General features: G+C 36.6%; 1 protein-coding gene across 2 annotated transcripts; it reads right to left on the bottom strand.

Annotated features, from left to right (window-relative positions):
* Positions 1–18,084: 18,084 nt before the first annotated feature.
* LOC108064830 (TBC1 domain family member 20) lies at positions 18,085–20,458 on the bottom strand. 2 transcript variants are annotated; one of them, XM_070214408.1, is made up of 4 exons: positions 20,230–20,458; positions 19,941–20,176; positions 18,512–18,621; positions 18,085–18,453 (listed from the first exon to the last, which is right to left on the bottom strand). In XM_070214408.1, the coding sequence occupies exons 1-4, from the start codon at positions 20,270–20,272 to the stop codon at positions 18,240–18,242; spliced, it is 603 nt and encodes a 200-aa protein (XP_070070509.1). In that variant the 5' UTR covers positions 20,273–20,458; the 3' UTR covers positions 18,085–18,239. The 2 variants fall into 2 exon arrangements, with proteins under 2 accessions (XP_070070509.1, XP_044249607.1); XM_044393672.2 differs by having other exon boundaries at positions 19,392–20,176; positions 20,230–20,456.
* Positions 20,459–21,071: the final 613 nt, after the last annotated feature.

Here is a 21,071-nt window from a genome sequence, read left to right as displayed (position 1 = left end):
CATTTCAGTGTTTGTGTGTATGGCTACTAAAGCCGTTCACTTAGAAGCTGTTAGTGACTTAACGTCCGATGCATTTTTAGCAGCATTAAAAAGATTTATATCTAGAAGAGGAATATGTACTAATATCTATTCAGATAATGGTACTAATTTCGTAGGTGCTGCTCGGAAATTGGATGAAGAATTTCTAGAGGCAATTAAATATAATACTGGAGTAGCCTCAGAAATTAAAAACGACAAAATTCATTGGCATTTTATCCCGCCGGCAGGACCTCACTTCGGAGGTATTTGGGAAGCAGGTGTTAAATCCGTTAAATATCATTTAAAACGGGTAATTGGGGATAATGTTTTGACTTACGAAGAAATGGCAACTCTGTTATGTCAAATAGAAGCGGTGCTGAATTCGAGACCCTTATATACTATGGGGGACGATATTGAAGATAATGAAGTTCTAACACCAGGCCACTTTTTAATAGGTGTGGTTGATAGATGTGGTTGAGTCAATCCAAGACAATGATAAAATTGGAAGCCTTGATAGGTGGAAACTAATTCAAACAAGAGAGAACGCTATAGTCGGGTTGTTGTCCCGACTATCTAATACCCGTCTCTCAGCTAAAGGGAGTGCGAACGCTGTGTCGGGTTGGTGTCCCGACTAATAATCGTAACTCAGCTAAAGGGAGTGCGAGGGAGATAGGTATATAATTTTTGATTGCGTATAACTTTTTAATGAATGGTCCGATTTGAAAAATGTCTTCTACATTTCGATAGGTATAAATATACACAACAAAATTGCATTTATACTTCTCGGAAATCTTTAAAGATGTGGGCGCAGGACCCATTTTAAAATCGTTAGTGGGCGATTGTGGGCGTTAGAGGGGGCGTGGCGCTCGGGTAAAATAAACTTGCGCTGCGTAGGAAGCCAAAGAATAATTGTGGGAAATCTCAACCTTCTAGCTTTTGTAGTTTCTGAGATCTCAGCGTTCATACAGACGGACAGACAGACAGACAGACAGACAGACGGACAGACGGACATGGCTAGATCGACTCGGCTAGTGACCCTGATCAAGAATATATATACTTTATGGGGTCGGAAACGCTTCCTTCTAGCTGTTACATACTTTTGCACGAATCTAGTATACCCTTTTACTCTACGAGTAACGGGTATAAAAATGAAAAGAGATTTTTGGATGAAGTGGAAGGACGAATATCTTTACACACTGCAGCAAAGATATAAATGGAAAAAGGGAGTTCCAAATATAGAAAAAGGGCAGGTAGTGCTCTTAAAATATGAAAATTGTCACCCAGCCAGATGGCCAATGGGAAAAGTAGAGGAGGTTCACAAGGGTAAAGATGATAAAGTTCGAGTTGTAAAAGTTAAGACCCAAGAAGCTTCATTTACAAGACCGATAACTAAAATTTGTCCTTTAATTGGTGTAAAACAAGCCGAGGATGTTATGGAAAAGGCAGTTGAAAACAAAAGAAGAGCATCACCACGATTTTCTAAATTAGGCACCGTAATGGTAATGCTATTGCTTACATTGTTCTGTCAAGTCTCACAAGCAGCAACAATAAGAGGCGAGAATAAATCATTTACTATTCAAAATATAAATAAGACGGCTGCCATATATTTAGATCCACTAGGAGATGTAGAAATTATAAGTGCATCGTGGAATCAGGTGATTTACTATAATATGGATGCCTATTTTCACATGATTAGAAAAAGTAATGTGCTGATACAGAAGATAAGAATTGTTTGCGGTAAGCTTCATAGCTTCGAGGATCAATGCAATATAGTGTTAGATAATATGCAAAATCAGTTAAGAGAACTTAAAAAAAATAATAATCTATTTATGATGCAAGAGAGATCAAGACGCAAACGTGCTCCCTTCGAATTCATGAGATCATTATATCACATTTTATATGGGATAATGGATGAAGATGATAGGAAGCAACTAGAAGAAAATACGAGAAATCTGTTAGACAATCAGCACAATTTAAATGAATTAGTTCAGAAGCAGACTTCAGTGGTAGATTCCACTACAAATTTGTTAAAGAAAACGACTGAAGATATTAACGATAACTTTAGGAATATGCATACAAGAATTGAAAATATGACAGAAGTTCTTAAGGAGAGTTATTACGTTTATAAAGAGTCGATTAATTTCTTTATGATAACTAAACAACTTAACTCATTGATTGAAGAAGGTGAAAGGGTGCAAGCAGCAATCATTAGTCTGTTAATTGACATTAATCATGGTAGATTAAACACAAAAATCCTTAAGCCAAATCAATTACAAAATGAGATATCCAAAATTCAAAGTACTCTTTCCGAAACATTAGTTCTTCCAGGGAAAAGGACAGGTACTGAGCTTAAGGAAGTCTATACGCTATTGACAGCTAGGGGATTATTTATCGAAAATAAATTAATTATAAATGCTAAAATTCCTCTGTTTAGTAGACATCCATCTAAACTGTTTAGAATTATTCCTTTACCAATACAAAATGAAGACAGAATGATTATGGTTCATATTACTTCGGAATATTTAATATATAATTTTGAAATAGATTCTTATCATATTATGTCAGAATCAACTTTAAGTCAGTGTCGAAGATGGCAGCAAAATAAGAGAATTTGCCAGGGAAGTTGGCCTTGGAATTCTGCAAATGACAATTCTTGTGAAGTACAACCACTAAAGCTAAATAGAGTTTCAAACTGTATATACAAGACAGTAATAGATTCTTCATCTTATTGGACAGAGCTAGAAAAGAAAAGTAGTTGGCTGTTTAAGGTTCCCGTCAATTCCAAGATAAGAGTACAGTGTACGAATGCAGAAATTCAGTTACTTGATTTGCCAACGCAGGGAATTCTAAGTATTGCTACAGATTGTACAGCTAGAACAAATGATAGGATTTTGATTGCCCATCATAATATTCAATCTGAAAGTGAAGAGGTATTATCATCATCGTAGGTAGGAGATATTAGTCAAGTTCCAAAGGTTGTTTGGGATCCATTGAAATTGAACTCTGTTAATCATACTGTTGAGATTGCACGCCTAAATAAAGAAATTAAATATTTAAAAGAGAATCATATTAAATTAAAATATGTGCATTTTCATCATATTTCCGGACATGCTTCTTTAGGGCTCGGATTAATAATAATAAGAATCATGGTAATATATGCCATAAGAAAATATGCTACAAGTAGAGCTTGAAAATTATCGATAAATGATAGTATCGATATTTTCGATACTTTATCATTATCGTATCGATAATATCGATGTTTTCAAGGAAAGCAAAGACAAATTAAAAATAATTTTATAATTCTGTTAATACCACGTATTATTATTATATACATGCATAATACACTTACATTATTATTAATATTATTATTAGAAAAAATCGCGGGTAATTTATTTAATTTTAATTTCCGGTTTTCATTATTAAAATGCACTTTCAGACTAAAGGATCGTCCTCTTAAGAACTCGTGGTTTATTTATGTTTGATCATTGAGTTGAGTTGCGTCACATGTCTAAAAAGACACCAATTCTTAGTCAAAGACATTCACGGCTTCTTAAGAATTTTTTTTAAAATATATTATGAGGAAATACTTATGTAAAATAATAGAACAAACCTTTGTTCCATACCATTTTTTGGTATTTTTTCGATTTTATGCCACAACCTATGGTTATTTTCCCCTACTTTAATTGATACTATACCATAAAGAAGTAAAAATTCCTCCTCTTCTGAAGAATTTGCGGTTGTTTTTTTTTGGATCCTTGAGTCCAAATCGCTCAAACGATCTTCGAAAAGCGACCAATTCTTATCAAAGGCTATGAATTCGCGGTTTCTTGAGATTTTTTAATAGCGGACAGAAGGTCGGTAGCTGCAACCAAGACTTTGTTTTTGGTACTAAAAAAAACCAAAGTTCCTCCTCTTCCCAAGAACTCGCGGTTCTTTTATTTTCCATTTTTTGCCATAACCTATGCCCTTTTCGCCTTCTTTTAAGTATTTCATAATATCTATGGTACCAAAGAAGAATAAAATACCAAGAACTCGCGGTTCTTGCATGGTAATTTGTCCCTACTTTAAGTGATTTTGTATTAAAAGTTATTTTGGTCCTCAGAATTAAAGAGTGAAATCTGTTCGTTTCTCTCTAATAAAACGTCAGAAAACATCGATATTATAGATAAATATCGATGTTTGAAAAATATCAGAAGTATCGATAATATCGATACTGATATCGATAATTTTCAAGCTCTAGCTACAAGGCAACGATTGCAAGCTATTAATTTCGCCGGACCGTTGCAAGGTGTCTTATAATAAGTTTAAAACAAATAAATAAATATATCTAATCAAGAAAAATACAGTCCACTAATTTTATGTTTGCATTGTTAACAAATTGTTTACAAATTAATATCCTGTACACCTCGCCTTGCCGGCCCTTGGCAGAATGTTCAAGAAGAACACTAATTGTCATAAATTTAAGAATTTACGAGCTCTGTCAATGTCAATATGTAAATCTATCTAGAGCCGTAAATAATGATCTGTAACTTTAAACCTACAAGGGTGCTGTGCCGAACAATTGTAATCTTAAGTACAGGCCACTTGCGCCTGCTCATAAATATAGTTCTCACACTGTACAAAGGGTCGCCTTGCGGGAGGCCGTTGATAAGGCTCCCGCTCAGGCAAACAGATGTGGTCTCTGCGTAGACCATAGATAAGTATATTATACGAATTTCATGTTAGTTACGTAAACGAAGACTTAGAAAAATAAAATCAGTTTTTATACAGAACTCAAACGTGAAGGTTGTTTTCCTTATGACAGGAATCCCCTTTCAGCGCTACTTTCCGAGGTGACCATAGTAGACAAAAACAATGAAAAGAACATAAGAGAAATCTTAAAAAAATTTCATGATGATCCAATCGAGGGAGGCCATTCAGGAATAAGGAGAACTTTATTAAAAATAAGGCGACATTACTATTGGCCAAACATGACAAAAGTAATTACTAAATACGTAAAAACCTGTCAGACCTGCCAACAATCTAAAACGACCACTCAAACAAAAACACCAATGACTATTACCGAGACACCTACTTCAGCTTTTGACACGGTACTAATTGATACTATTGGTCCATTACCACGCTCGGAGGACGGAAACGAATACGCAGTCACAGTCACAATTCCGAATAAGAGCGCAAATTCCGTTGCAAAAGCAATCTTCGAAAACTTTATACTCGTTTACGGACCAATGAAAGTCATTCTAACAGACATGGGCACAGAGTATAAAAACAGTATAATAAGAGACTTATCCAAATATATGAAAATTGACAACATTTCATCGACTGCACACCATCATCAGACCTTAGGGACTATTTAACGCAGTCGCCGAACATTCAACGAATATGTCCGTTCATATATTTCAAATGACAAAAGTGATTGGGACATATGGTTGAAATATTTCACATACTGTTTTAACACAACACCATCAGTCACGCATAATTATTGTCCGTACGAACTAGTGTTCGGAAGACCAGCTCGAAAATTTATAGATATTTCTAAAATAAATCTAATAGATCCAATATACAACATAGATGATTATGCTAAGGAAGTTAAGATTAGGTTAGAATCAGCATAAAAACGGGCAAGAACCATGCTGAAGAGGAAAAAAGAAAAGCGAAAAACACTATACGATAAAGACGTAAATAATTTCGATCTAAAAGTCGGAGATCAAGTCTTACTTAAAAATGAGACAGGGCACAAACTAGATATGAACTTTCTAGGACCATTTAAGGTCGTAAGTATAAACGATAGAAATAATATAAAAATTATCGGCAGTAAAAAGAAGCCACAGGTAGTGAGCAAAGACAGATTAAAACCTTTTTACAGCTAATAACTTAAAATAATCAAACATAAAAAAAAAAACTAATAATAATAATAATAACAATAAATAAATAAAATAAAATATATATATATATATATATATATATATATATATATATATATATATGTGTATATATATATATATAATATATATATAAATAAATTTTAATCAAAATTAAACTTAATTTCATTTCATTACATTTTATTTCATTTTTATTACCACTAACACTATTATTACTCTCTAACACATCGAGCCAGCCGTCTCAGGGCATATATGTGTGTACGTGAATATGCTAACGCTGCATTTACTTCGCCCGCTGCTCACTCAATTCTAGCAGCTTAGAATGTTTGACTTCTCAATAAAGACACTCTCAAACTGGACGTCTTCGTGATTACTTCTTTTAATTAAATCTCGTTATCACAACATGGATGAGCAAGCAGTCACAGAAGCATTAGAGAGTATCAGTCAAGAAATATCAAAATTTATCATCAACTTCAAGAAAGATTCATCGGAGAGAAAATCAAGTCCGAATTATTAACAAACCAGAATACCGCACTCGATGACGCTTGGAATCGATTCACAAAGAATTATCTCAAGATTCCTCAAAAATATAGAATTACGGTATACATTAAGTTCTCGACGACTGTCGTGAGTCATACGACAAATATCGAGCTATCATACGGGACGGCATGGAACAATCAACAAGCCAAGCCGAGGTAAATCCAGACCCAACTGGTAACCCTGCAAGCATTCAGCAGCCCGCGATAGAGTCAAAGAAACTAATATCAGCATGTCGTCGACAAAAGGCAATATCAGATTCGATTAAGCGCGCTCTGAAAGAGTATTCAGGTACGGGAAAGACCGTAACAAGTGATTTGATAAAATCACTATGGGCGCAAACGCAAGAGATCCATTTCTCCAAGCAACGGAGGATATGACATAAAATCCTTCCTAAAACTTTAAAAGGAAATTCAAGATATATTAGGAGCAAAATCAAACTCCTTTAGCAATGAAGATATGCATTTGCCCAGAGTCAGCATCCCCAAATTCGATGGGGATCTACTCAAATGTACTCAGTTTTTTGATTTATTCAAATGCATGGTCCATGATACTCACATGCCGACGGTACGGAAAATGTGGTATGAAAGATTGATAAGACACATCGATCTTAAGGAAGAAAATTACCTCAGCGCCTGGGGTATATTAGTCGATTCCTATCACAATCCCCGACATGTGGCAGACACGATTCTCAATCAAATGCGATTTCGCCTTAAATGATCGTAAGTGATCAACGGCTTGATGATTTATCCCATTTTGATCGAATAATTTGAAGAATCGGTTGGTATGATCGTGCGTCTTTGCGCTTAGCAGTCTGACCGTGCATTCGTCAGCTGTCCTGTTACGGTTGTTATTTAGTTAATAAGCACACGTCATGTATGTTGATCTAATGTTATTTTTTTAAGTAATAATCGAGTATTACTATAAAAGAGTGTTGCATTTCAAGTTGGAACCGGCTAGAAGAAGATAGAAATCGAGGCAAGGGAGTTATCGATAGCGACGGCAGGGAAACCCCAGAACGTAGTGGCGCCCCCCTGTGGGGAATCTGAGGGACGATCTGGCCATTGAATTAATCCCGGTTCGCTCCATGCCATGGCCTTGAATTTGTCCGATGACCCAGTTTTGAGAGAGGCCAGGAAATATGTTAATATCATCATGATGATTGGCAAATAGTAAGATAGTCGCAGCCATATTAATTTGTAAGTCTTAGCCCTTGTTTACGTTTTGTTGTTAGAGTTGTGTTGATATATGTACAGTGAGACGTCGATAGTTATCGATATTTAGTGTTGCGGAACTGTGGGACATTGGGGGTACTCCGCCCTGACAATTCCGGAGCTAGCCGGTGGCAGTGCCATAACAAGAAAATGTAGATTAGGGTGGGTCGATTTGTGACCCCAAAAATCGTATAGGGGAACGTAATCTTTAAAGGATTCTTAGCCATATTGGCGAACATCCTTATGGTCTAAAATGACCTTTGACCCCCCCCCCCCCACCAAACGCGAATGAAAAATACTGCTGTTTCCGCCCACGCCGCATATTCAAATTAATTGGCAGGGATTTTAAAAAATTTGTATTTGCATTGGTAAGACGGTAAAATAATTTCGGATTACGTTAATTTTTAAAATTGTGAAAGTGAAATATTATCTAAGAGCAGATGCCAATTGTAGCTTTAACGGGGGTCCAGCTTCTTTATATTTGAGCCCTTTGGAGCCAGGATTTTCACTTGACTTGTCCCTTTCCATAAATTCAATTTTTAAGATTAATGAAAGCCACTTTGGTTTTTTTTTTATTTAAAAAAAAATTTTTTTTATGTTTATAAGTTGCTGGATTTAAGTCATTTTTTTGAAGAAACGTGCAAAAAGTTGCAAAAATTATTAGTTTTGCGATATTAAGGATACATTTGGTAATAACTTTGCGTTTTTACCTTTTTGCAACTTTGTGCCATTTATAAGTTGTACACTACGGAACACAAACAAACTTGTTAGTTTTAAGCTAAAAAGATACACATTTAAAACAGTTCACAGTTGGACAACAAGCCATAATAATCAAAACATGTAATCTAAGATACATTTATAAATACCTTTGCTACGATTTGACATGATCAGAAATAATAAACCTTTTTGTTGCTCCACAAAATAAAAACTGAAAGTTTGCAAAGATTTTTCACTAATCTACGCACACAACAAACTTTGTTGGGTTGCTCATGAGTGAGTAAACAAAAAAGAGTTGCTCACTGAACATGTTCCTTCGAACTTGTTCTTTTTTGTTCACTTGTTCATTTTTGCTCACTGGCTCCTTTTTGTTCACTTGCTCAGTTTTGCTCACTTGTTCAGTTTTGCTCACTTGCTCTTTTTTGTTCACTTGCTCAGTTTTGGTCTTTTTGTTCACTTGTTCAGTTTCTCTCTGGGGTTTTTGGCATTTTGCATACGGTCATACAGGAAATCAGCTGTTTTCTCAGAGCGCGCAAACCTGTTCATTCTTCCGTTTATTGTTTCAAATACTCAATAAGATGTCCGCTAGAAAATATAGCGAAATTTGGAGCCATTTTGAGGATTTGGGAGACCTGCAGGCCAAGTGCAAATATTGCAAAACAACACTGAGCTGCAAGTCGCAAAGCAATTTAAGCAGACACCTTAAGAACAGGCATCCGGCCGCACTCGAGCCCGTAGTTCGGCAAAACGAAGAGGAGCAGGATGCAATTGCTGTAAAAAGTGCGCAGCCAAAAATAACCACATTTGCTCAGAGGCCTGTTTCGCAAAACAAAATGCATTGCCTTGATACGCAGGTGGTTCGCATGATTGCCAAAGGTCAACACGCTTTGCGATTGGTGGATGAGCCGGATTTCAAAAAATTAATTTCGGATGTTTCCAATTGCCCGGGTTATAGCCTAACAACCAATGTGTTAATTCCAAAACTACGCGATGAAGTTATGGAAAAAATTTTGGAAAAGCTTCGTGAGGCAACAGCGGTTTGCCTGACCACAGATGGATGGACATCCCTAACAAATGAATGCTATATGGCCGTCACTGTGCATTTCATTGACAAAGAGTCAACAAGCCTTTGCTCATACATTATAGCTTGTCGATCATTCCCACTAAGGCACACTTCGGAAAATCTTTGCGCATTTTTGGAAGCAATCATCCTGGAATGGAATTTAAAAAATAAAGTGGTGGCGAAAACTTCAGACAATGCAGCAAACATTGTTAAAGCCATTCATAATGGCAATTGGAATCATATTGGATCCTTTGCTCACACCCTAAATTTAATCGTCCAGAAGGCTCTATACGAAATTGGCATACTTTAACCGTAGCTCAGCTGGTCTTAAGAAGTTGGAGGAGATGCAGGTATTGCTTCAATTGCCACAGCTTAAAATTAAGCAAGACGTCCCAACACGCTACTTTCAAAATGTTCGAGCGTCTGTTACTTTTAAAAGACTCAGTTATGGCCACGCTATCGACTCTGAGAATAGACTTGCTACTTTCTTCAGAGGATTGGGAAGTTATTGAAGGAGTGCTTCCAGTACTGAAGACATTTTTCCAAATAACTACGGAAATCTCCTTTGAATCGAACGTGACACTGTCGAAAGTTATTGTGCTATCTGGCATTTTGAAAGATAAGATTGCGAGCATGATGACATTAGCCACAAACAAAGAAATTGTGAGTTTCATTGAGTGCATTCAACATGAAACAAATTCTCGCTTTCATGATTATGAATCGAATGAATTGTACGCTGAAAGCACTATATTGGACCACAGATTCAAAGGACGAGTGTTTAAATCAGAAGACGAGTACAAAAAGGTACTAGATGGTTTAAAAAATAAATTAATACCAATGGGGTTGGCCACTGCTCAGTCTGAATTTGTCGTAACAGATAGTGCCTGCCAGACCAAGCACAGTGAAGACGATGACATTTGGAATGATTTTGACAACAGCTTCCAAAAAGTCAATAAACCGACCAACAGCACTGACGCAGTCATTAGAGAATTGGACAAATACCTAGCCGAGGAATATGTTATGCGAAAAGATGATCCTTTGGTTTAATGGCATCTGCGTAAATTGCAATATCCTCTCTTATACTCGTATATGCTGAGTAGGCTTTGCGAAGTCGCCACATCTGTGCCATGTGAGCGTATATTTTCAGGAGCAGGAGAAGCAGTTCGCAAGAGGCGTACACTTCTAAAACCCTCAAATGTGGAAAATATTTTGTTTTTGCACAGCAATTTGTAAATACAATGTACGTATACTTATATTTTCTTAAATTGTGTATTAACAGCGTTTTCGTGTTATAGCGCTCATTAAACCATCCAAGAAGGATTTCATTTACTTTTTTTTTTGGAAAGAATGCGCAATGGATGTTGTTTTTAGTTTCAACTGATGTTGAACACTACTGCGAAGATGTCGGTAAGTTTAAAAACAAAAAAAGTTAGACATGATTATTAAATATTATTAAGCTCGTGGTATATTTCATGTCGTCTGCATCATAAATGGCGGACTCCTGCCGAGATTGGCCTTTCCATGAAGTCATAGGGTACAGTTTCAGAACTAGCTATGGCATAGAGCTGAAGATGCTGATGAAGCAAAAGTGCAACTCTACTCCTTATGCATCAAAAATAAACGGAAGAATTGTTCAGCATGAATAAATTTTTTTTGAGAACAAGTCCCAACGGTCGCTTGCGTTCTGAAGGGAACGAAGGAATTCGTGATTAACTATTATTTTAATTATATGACATGAAATCCTTCCTAAAACTTGAAAAGGAAATTCAAGATATATTAGGAGCAAAATCAAACTCCTCTAGCAATGAAGATATGCATTTGCCCAGAGTCAGCATCCCAAATTTCGATGGGGATCTACTCAAATGTACTCAGTTTTTTGATTTATTCAAATGCATGGTCCATGATACTCACATGCCGACGGTACGGAAAATGTGGTATGAAAGATTGATAAGACACATCGATCTTAAGGAAGAAAATTACCTCAGCGCCTGGGGTATATTAGTCGATTCCTATCACAATCCCCGACATGTGGCAGACACGATTCTCAATCAAATGCGATTTCGCCTTAAATGATCGTAAGTGATCAACGGCTTGATGATTTATCCCATTTTGATCGAATAATTTGAAGAATCGGTTGGTATGATCGTGCGTCTTTGCGCTTACCAGTGTGACCGTGCATTCGTCAGCTGTCCTGTTACGGTTGTTATTTAGTTAATAAGCACACGTCATGTATGTTGATCTAATATTATTTTTTTAAGTAATAATCGAGTATTACTATAAAAGAGTGTTGCATTTCAAGTTGGAACCGGCTAGAAGAAGATAGAAATCGAGGCAAGGGAGTTATCGATAGCGACGGCAGGGAAACCCCAGAACGTAGTGGCGCCCCCCTGTGGGGAATCTGAGGGACGATCTGGCCATTGAATTAATCCCGGTTCGCTCCATGCCATGGCCTTGAATTTGTCCGATGACCCAGTTTTGAGAGAGGCCAGGAAATATGTTAATATCATCATGATGATTGGCAAATAGTAAGATAGTCGCAGCCATATTAATTTGTAAGTCTTAGCCCTTGTTTACGTTTTGTTGTTAGAGTTGTGTTGATATATGTACAGTGAGACGTCGATAGTTATCGATATTTAGTGTTGCGGAACTGTGGGACATTGGGGGTACTCCGCCCTGACAATTCCGGAGCTAGCCGGTGGCAGTGCCATAACAAGAAAATGTAGATTAGGGTGGGTCGATTTGTGGCCCCAAAAATCGTATAGGGGAACGTAATCTTTAAAGGATTCTTAGCCATATTGGCGAACATCCTTATGGTCTAAAATGACCTTTGACCCCCCCCCCCCCCCCAAACGCGAATGAAAAATACTGCTGTTTCCGCCCACGCCGCATATTTAAATTAATTGGCAGGGATTTTAAAAAATTTGTATTTGTATTGGTAAGACGGTAAAATAATTTCGGATTACGTTAATTTTTAAAATTGTGAAAGTGAAATATTATCTAAGAGCAGATGCCAATTGTAGCTTTAACGGGGGTCCAGCTTCTTTATATTTGAGCCCTTTGGAGCCAGGATTTTCACTTGACTTGTCCCTTTCCATAAATTCAATTTTTAAGATTAATGAAAGCCACTTTGGTTTTTTTTTTTATTTAAAAAAAATTTTTTTTATGTTTATAAGTTGCTGGATTTAAGTCATTTTTTTGAAGAAACGTGCAAAAAGTTGCAAAAATTATTAGTTTTGCGATATTAAGGATACATTTGGTAATAACTTTGCGTTTTTACCTTTTTGCAACTTTGTGCCATTTATAAGTTGTACACTACGGAACACAAACAAACTTGTTAGTTTTAAGCTAAAAAGATACACATTTAAAACAGTTCACAGTTGGACAACAAGCCATAATAATCAAAACATGTAATCTAAGATACATTTATAAATACCTTTGCTACGATTTGACATGATCAGAAATAATAAACCTTTTTGTTGCTCCACAAAATAAGAACTGAAAGTTTGCAAAGATTTTTCACTAATCTACGCACACAACAAACTTTGTTGGGTTGCTCATGAGTGAGTAAACAAAAAAGAGTTGCTCACTGAACATGTTCCTTCGAACTTGTTCTTTTTTGTTCACTTGTTCATTTTTGCTCACTTGCTCCTTTTTGTTCACTTGCTCAGTTTTGCTCACTTGTTCAGTTTTGCTCACTTGCTCTTTTTTGTTCACTTGCTCAGTTTTGGTCTTTTTGTTCACTTGTTCAGTTTCTCTCTGGGGTTTTTGGCATTTTGCATACGGTCATACAGGAAATCAGCTGTTTTCTCAGAGCGCGCAAACCTGTTCATTCTTCCGTTTATTGTTTCAAATACTCAATAAGATGTCCGCTAGAAAATATAGCGAAATTTGGAGCCATTTTGAGGATTTGGGAGACCTGCAGGCCAAGTGCAAATATTGCAAAACAACACTGAGCTGCAAGTCGCAAAGCAATTTAAGCAGACACCTTAAGAACAGGCATCCGGCCGCACTCGAGCCCGTAGTTCGGCAAAACGAAGAGGAGCAGGATGCAATTGCTGTAAAAAGTGCGCAGCCAAAAATAACCACATTTGCTCAGAGGCCTGTTTCGCAAAACAAAATGCATTGCCTTGATACGCAGGTGGTTCGCATGATTGCCAAAGGTCAACACGCTTTGCGATTGGTGGATGAGCCGGACTTCAAAAAATTAATTTCGGATGTTTCCAATTGCCCGGGTTATAGCCTAACAACCAATGTGTTAATTCCAAAACTACGCGATGAAGTTATGGAAAAAATTTTGGAAAAGCTTCGTGAGGCAACAGCGGTTTGCCTGACCACAGATGGATGGACATCCCTAACAAATGAATGCTATATGGCCGTCACTGTGCATTTCATTGACAAAGAGTCAACAAGCCTTTGCTCATACATTATAGCTTGTCGATCATTCCCACTAAGGCACACTTCGGAAAATCTTTGCGCATTTTTGGAAGCAATCATCCTGGAATGGAATTTAAAAAATAAAGTGGTGGCGAAAACTTCAGACAATGCAGCAAACATTGTTAAAGCCATTCATAATGGCAATTGGAATCATATTGGATGCTTTGCTCACACCCTAAATTTAATTACTTTAACCGTAGCTCAGCTGGTCTTAAGAAGTTGGAGGAGATGCAGGTATTGCTTCAATTGCCACAGCTTAAAATTAAGCAAGACGTCCCAACACGCTACTTTCAAAATGTTCGAGCGTCTGTTACTTTTAAAAGACGCAGTTATGGCCACGCTATCGACTCTGAGAATAGACTTGCTACTTTCTTCAGAGGATTGGGAAGTTATTGAAGGAGTGCTTCCAGTACTGAAGACATTTTTCCAAATAACTACGGAAATCTCCTTTGAATCAAACGTGACACTGTCGAAAGTTATTGTGCTATCTGGCATTTTGAAAGATAAGATTGCGAGCATGATGACATTAGCCACAAACAAAGAAATTGTGAGTTTCATTGAGTGCATTCAACATGAAACAAATTCTCGCTTTCATGATTATGAATCGAATGAATTGTACGCTGAAAGCACTATATTGGACCACAGATTCAAAGGACGAGTGTTTAAATCAGAAGACGAGTACAAAAAGGTACTAGATGGTTTAAAAAATAAATTAATGCCAATGGGGTTGGCCACTGCTCAGTCTGAATCTGTCGTAACAGATAGTGCCTGCCAGACCAAGCACAGTGAAGACGATGACATTTGGAATGATTTTGACAACAGCTTCCAAAAAGTCAATAAACCGACCAACAGCACTGACGCAGTCATTAGAGAATTGGACAAATACCTAGCCGAGGAATATGTTATGCGAAAAGATGATCCTTTGGTTTAATGGCATCTGCGTAAATTGCAATATCCTCTCTTATACTCGTATATGCTGAGTAGGCTTTGCGAAGTCGCCACATCTGTGCCATGTGAGCGTATATTTTCAGGAGCAGGAGAAGCAGTTCGCAAGAGGCGTACACTTCTAAAACCCTCAAATGTGGAAAATCTTTTGTTTTTGCACAGCAATTTGTAAATACAATGTACGTATACTTATATTTTCTTAAATTGTGTATTAACAGCGTTTTCGTGTTATGGCGCTCATTAAACCATCCAAGAAGGATTTCATTTACTTTTTTTTTTGGAAAGAATGCGCAATGGATGTTGTTTTTAGTTTCAACTGATGTTGAACACTACTGCGAAGATGTCGGTAAGTTTAAAAACAAAAAAAGTTAGACATGATTATTAAATATTATTAAGCTCGTGCCATATTTCATGTCGTCTGCATCATAAATGGCGGACTCCTGCCGAGATTGGCCTTTCCATGAAGTCATAGGGTACAGTTTCAAAACTAGCTATGGCATAGAGCTGAAGATGCTGATGAAGCAAAAGTGCAACTCTACTCCTTATGCATCAAAAATAAACGGAAGAATTGTTCAGCATGAATAAATTTTTTTTGAGAACAAGTCCCAACGGTCGCTTGCGTTCTGAAGGGAACGAAGGAATTCGTGATTAACTATTATTTTAATTTTGATATTTTGGTTTAATCGTAATGAAACTAATTTTTTTATATTTTTCATGTTATAACTTATAAGTAATGAAAAATAGTATATGAAATAATACATATATATAAAATTGAAACTCATATATATGCATATACATGTATAAAGGTTTTGTAGGTATGTATGGTTGGGGAATAAGCGGTTTGAAATGCAGGGCTCAATATAATCTTAGCATTAATTAAGCAATAAGCAGTGAGAAAGTTAAGGACAGAACAAGTGAGCAAGTGAACAAGAACAACTGAACAAGAACAAGTGAACAAGAACAAGTGAGCAAGTGAACAAGTGAGCAAGTGAGCAAGTGAGCAAGTGAGCAAGTGAGCAAGTGAGCAAGTGAGCAAGTGAGCAAGTGAACAAGTGAACAAGTGAACAAGAACAAGTGAGCAAGTGAACAAGTGAGCAAACTTTTTTTTTTTTTTTTTTATTCAACGGTAATTTAGTACAAGATACTTTTACATATACATATACAGGGGGTGGGGGGAATTACTGGGCTTGCGGTACTGCCATGAAGCATTGCTTCGCAAGACCAGCTGCTCTTTTTGGACGACCAGGTTTTAGGACTGCCCGTTGCGTATGCGTTCTAGACGCCTCAGCTCACGCGTAATTTCCGTCGCCATTAGGCAAACCGCTGTCCATTTGGTTAGTTAAGGCAGCAGACTTTGTTCGCTTATCAACTCTATAGTGTTGTTAGTAAAAAATCTTAGATAACTGTTCTTGGCTAATTAGGGTATGTAAAATCACAAAATATATTTAATTTTTAAAAATAATTTGTAAAATAAGTTGATTTTATGCCAAACAAATTGACTTTTTTCCCATAGTGCGCTGGCCAGGTTTAAGCGTTTATTGGGTTTGTGGGCGTTAGAGTGTGCGTGGCAATTTTTTACTTGGCCAATCGATAGGTATTGACGAAGCGAATACATATCAGTTACTATTTTCATAATAGCTTCAAAACTGTGGGCGTTAGAGGGGGCTTGTGGGCGTTAGAGGGGGCTTGTGGGCGTTAGAGGGGGCGTAGCACCTTTTTGAAACAAACTTGCGCTGCGTAGTAGCTCCTAGAATATTCATGCAAAATGCCAATCTTCTAGCTTTTATAGTTTCCGAGATCTCAGCGTTCATACGGACAGACAGACGGACAGTCGGACATGGCTAGATTGACTCGGCTAGTGATCCTGATCAAGAATATATATACTTTATGGGGTCGGAAACGCTTCCTTCTAGCTGTTACATACTTTTGCACGAATACAATATACCCTTTTACTCTTCGAGTAACGGGTGTAATAATTGGTGTTGGCAGCCGGGTCACTAAATAAAATAACAACAAAAGGGTCTTTAGATCTGAAAGCTCATAATAATTTATACATTTTTATTTGTATTTTTTTTAAGTCAATGAAATCTAGCTATAACAAAAAAACGCCAGAAATGAAACAATTTTTGAACTTTTACAGGTTGTACCTCCATTAATTGCGACCCCAATTGCGAGTAATAGCTTTTCGGAAAGATCTGTTAGATTTTATAAAAGAAGTGTCGAAAATCTAGATTTCAGAACGGTTTCTTGGAAATTTTTTTTTAATTTTTTCAGCGTGATGAGCAACTCAAAACTAATAGAAAAAAATTGGTCTCTGCGTTTATCTCGAAAACAAATTTAAAGTTGTAAACTAGTGTTACTTATCAACAAAAAATACAGGGACAATTAACAAGGGGAAAAAGATAGAACAAGGTAGCAATGCCAGGATCAACAGGATTTGTTTTAAAGGATCGATTAAATGAAATCCAGGCTAAAACTATCCTTCTTTTGGCATTCTCTTTATAGACTTATACAGGTGACGAATGCACGATAAACTCGAGCTGCACGGTCACACTTATAAACGCGAACACACCAACCGATTGTACAAATTATTCGCTCACAAACGGGTAAAATCTTCAAGCCGAACGATCACAAACGATCATTCATGAGACGATGGCATTCGCTCACCGGTCATTTTGTTTCACTCAGCCGAAGCGATTAATCAAAACGGATACGAGTAAGTGATCAGATGTATCCGAAAATTATTAACTCGTTGCAGCTCTCTGGTACTGACGATAGTGCATCAACGTCCAAGAATAAAACAAGAGAACGCTATTGTCGGGTTTGTGTCCCGATTATCTAATACCCGTCACTCAGATAAAGGGAAAGCGAGGGAGATGGATATATACCATTTTTTTGATTGCGCATAACTTATTAACGAATGGTCCGATTTAAAAAAATGTCTTCTACATTTCGAAATCCTTAAAGGTGTAGGCGCCAGACAAATTTTAAAATCGTTAGTGAGCGATTGTGGGCATTAGAGGGAGCGTGGCGCTCGGCTGAATTAAACTTGGGATGCGTAGGAAGCCCAAGAATATGTGTGGGAAAGCTCAACCTTCTAGCTTTTGTAGTTTCCGAGATCTCAGCGTTCATACGAACAGACAGACGGACATGGCTAGATCGACTCGTCTAGTGACCGTTAGGTCACTAGCTAGCTGTAACATACTTTTGCACGAATACAATATACCCTTTTACTCTACGAGTACCTAACGGGTATAAAGATAGGAAAATAATATTTTAATTTTTATTAAATTTTTTATTAACATTTAGAATTATTATTAAAATTGTATATTACTAAAACCGAACCTCTAACATAAAACTACATTTTGTGTGAATTGGTTTAAATTGCGATATATAAAACATATTTAAATGAAGAAAACCAGCTAATACTCAGCTTATGCCTGCCGCCAAATACTGATTTTTGTAATAATATGCACATACACCTACTACAATAGAAACCGCAGTAGTTAATATCACCGACTTTGAAGTAAATATATTTGGAAGCCATTGACTTATGCTATGGAGTCGATTTGCTGTGGCTGGCCTAGAATTATTCCTCCGTCTTTTCATGATCATTTTTTCCTCGGCTTGACGCTGTTTTTTCCTATTGCACAAAAAATTTTATATATTTTTTTTAAATACCATAATTTTATTGTACTTACTCTTGAAAAATTAGATCTTCAACATCTTTTTCAATTTCTGTTAAGCTATACTTTTGAAACAGCTTGCTAGAAGTTTTCAAAAGCTCTTCAAATGGTAAATCTTCTGGTAGCTAAAAAAAAATTAGTCATAAAATAGACAAGAAAGGAAGCTAGCTTCGGCCAGCCGAAGCTTATATACCCTTGCAGATAATTCTTATTAATTTACAAATCGCAAAAATGTTAATTTTCCTATTATTTCTCATTAATTTTGAATTTGTTTCAATGGCAGCTCTATGATATAGTAGTTCGATTTTAATAAAATTAAAATCGAAATTCGAAAATATTTGAAAAGAGTTATATCCTAGAGTAGAAGAGAATTTAATAAAAACCAACGAAGCAATAATTTATTTCCTATTATATTCCCATTAATTTTCCGATCGTTCCTATGGCAGTTATATGATATAGTCGTCCGATTTTGAAAAAATTTTATTCGAAATTCAGAATTAGATAAAAAATGACATTTCCAAAAGAAGGATGTTATAGGGTCAAAAACACCCAAGATATAATTTTTTTTACATTTTTTTCCCCGATTGTTCCTATGAGAGCTATATGATATAGTTGTCCGATCCGGCTCGTTCCGACTTATATACTACCTGCAATAGAAAGAAGACTTTTGGGAAAGTTTTGTCCCGATAGCTTGACAACTGAGAGACTAGTTTGCGTAGAAACGGACGGACAGACGGACATGGCTAGATCGACTCGCCTAGTGATGCTGATCAAGAATATATATACTTTATGGGGTCGGAAACGTCTCCTTCACTGCGTTGCAAACTTCTGACTGAAATCATAATACCCTCTGCAAGGGTATAAATATAATATTATTATTATAATCATATTATACCGTTGATAAAAGACAATGCACTGATGCCATATCACAGTCCTCCTTCAGTATTTCATTTGATCGATACAGTAGAATCGCAGCTGTTACAAATATGGGTGTATAAATGGGTGATGCTAAAAAATAGTCATATAAACGGACTACAGCTTTGTAGGAATTTAAACTATGTCCAAACCATGTCAAATACCATGGCAACGCGAACAAAGTCCCTACCGAAGAGTTTTGTAAAAACTTATAAAGTTCTGGATTTTCAAACTTTATGACAGGCCAAATAAACATAAGCCTTCTCTGGGTGGCCTCCATTGTCTCTTGCATACATTCCGAAAAATGCGTAGTCGAGAGCTGCTCCATTATAGCATAAGCGATTTGTTCACCAACTACCAATAGAAATGTGACTGCCACATCGTGATAGCCTTGATAATATCGCAAATTAGGATACTTTTGGATCACCCGTAAAATAAGAACAGTAAGTTGGTCTTGCAGTGCAATGCGTTGTTCGTACGGAATACCAGGTGGAAATCTCTTTAAAGAGCGATTTACATCTAATACTACCTGATTATATTCAGGGTGGTATTGCAACTCTTCGAGAGATGGAGCTTGTTCTAAATCGTTCACGTCGACACCTGCCAGCTGGGGCCATAAAATTTTGCGCAAATGGTCGTTGACCAATCCGTAAGGCGTCAGTGATAACTTTACAAGCACATCCAAAGGAAGATTTTGTTCGGTGTATTCTTTAATGAATTCTTCTATCTCCCGTCGTTTTCTGATTTCACCATCACTTTCGGGAGCTTTAAGTAAGTTGTTTTTTAATGATTTCAACATGCATTACTATTTTACTCACATTTATCAAAATTAAGTGGCCGCTGATTATCAACAATACTCATTTTTTAAATAAAATTCTAAAGAAATTGAACATGTATACAAAAAAGTTTAGTTAAAAATGTCACAAAGACCATTCTTGCTGTAAGTTTTTTAAAGCGAAATCGAAACGATGAGCAAAAAATCATAATATATTGAATTTGCTGAAAATTCGACAATTATAATTTGTGTCGTCAATTATATAATATTGTATTTGCACAGCGGCCCATCCCCTATTCAGTGCCGTGCATATGTGCATATGAAGGCAATTGTATAAAGGCATATACCCCCTGCTCACAGCCGCTTAAACTCATTGTTGCCATTTTATATTCTGTTCAAACAGAGGGGGTTTTCCACTTCAGAGACCAAATTTTGCGTTTCCGTATAGAAGAATGGGTCTTACTATTAATGCGTAGAGTGCGGGTAGATTTTGCTAAACGTTCGCTTTAGCGGAAAGAGGGATTTTATATGCAGTAATCCAGAATTTTTATTTAGTATTTTTATCGAGCTGAGATGATTTTAAAATATGGCCATATCAATGCGGCAACCCTCTTTTTATACCCGTTAATCATAGAGTAAATGGATATATTGTATTCGTGCAAAAGTATGTAACAGCTAGAAGGAAGCGTTTCCGGCCCCATAAAATATATGGGCAATTCTTAGTGTCTCTTGTTCATTCTTCTTTAATATGTATTTGGTTTGCTTACAAAATGTTGAGTGGTTATTTTTTTATTGGCACACGGTACATGTTGCACGCGACAGTTTTTTCCGTCATTTTAGGTGGTTTTTCTGTAACCTTAACGTCAAAAAAACCGTGTGAGAGCC

This window comes from Drosophila takahashii, chromosome 2L, assembly GCF_030179915.1.
Source record: "Drosophila takahashii strain IR98-3 E-12201 chromosome 2L, DtakHiC1v2, whole genome shotgun sequence".
Classification (NCBI taxonomy): Eukaryota; Metazoa; Arthropoda; class Insecta; order Diptera; family Drosophilidae; genus Drosophila; species Drosophila takahashii.
This window is presented reverse-complemented; position numbering and strand designations above follow the sequence as displayed.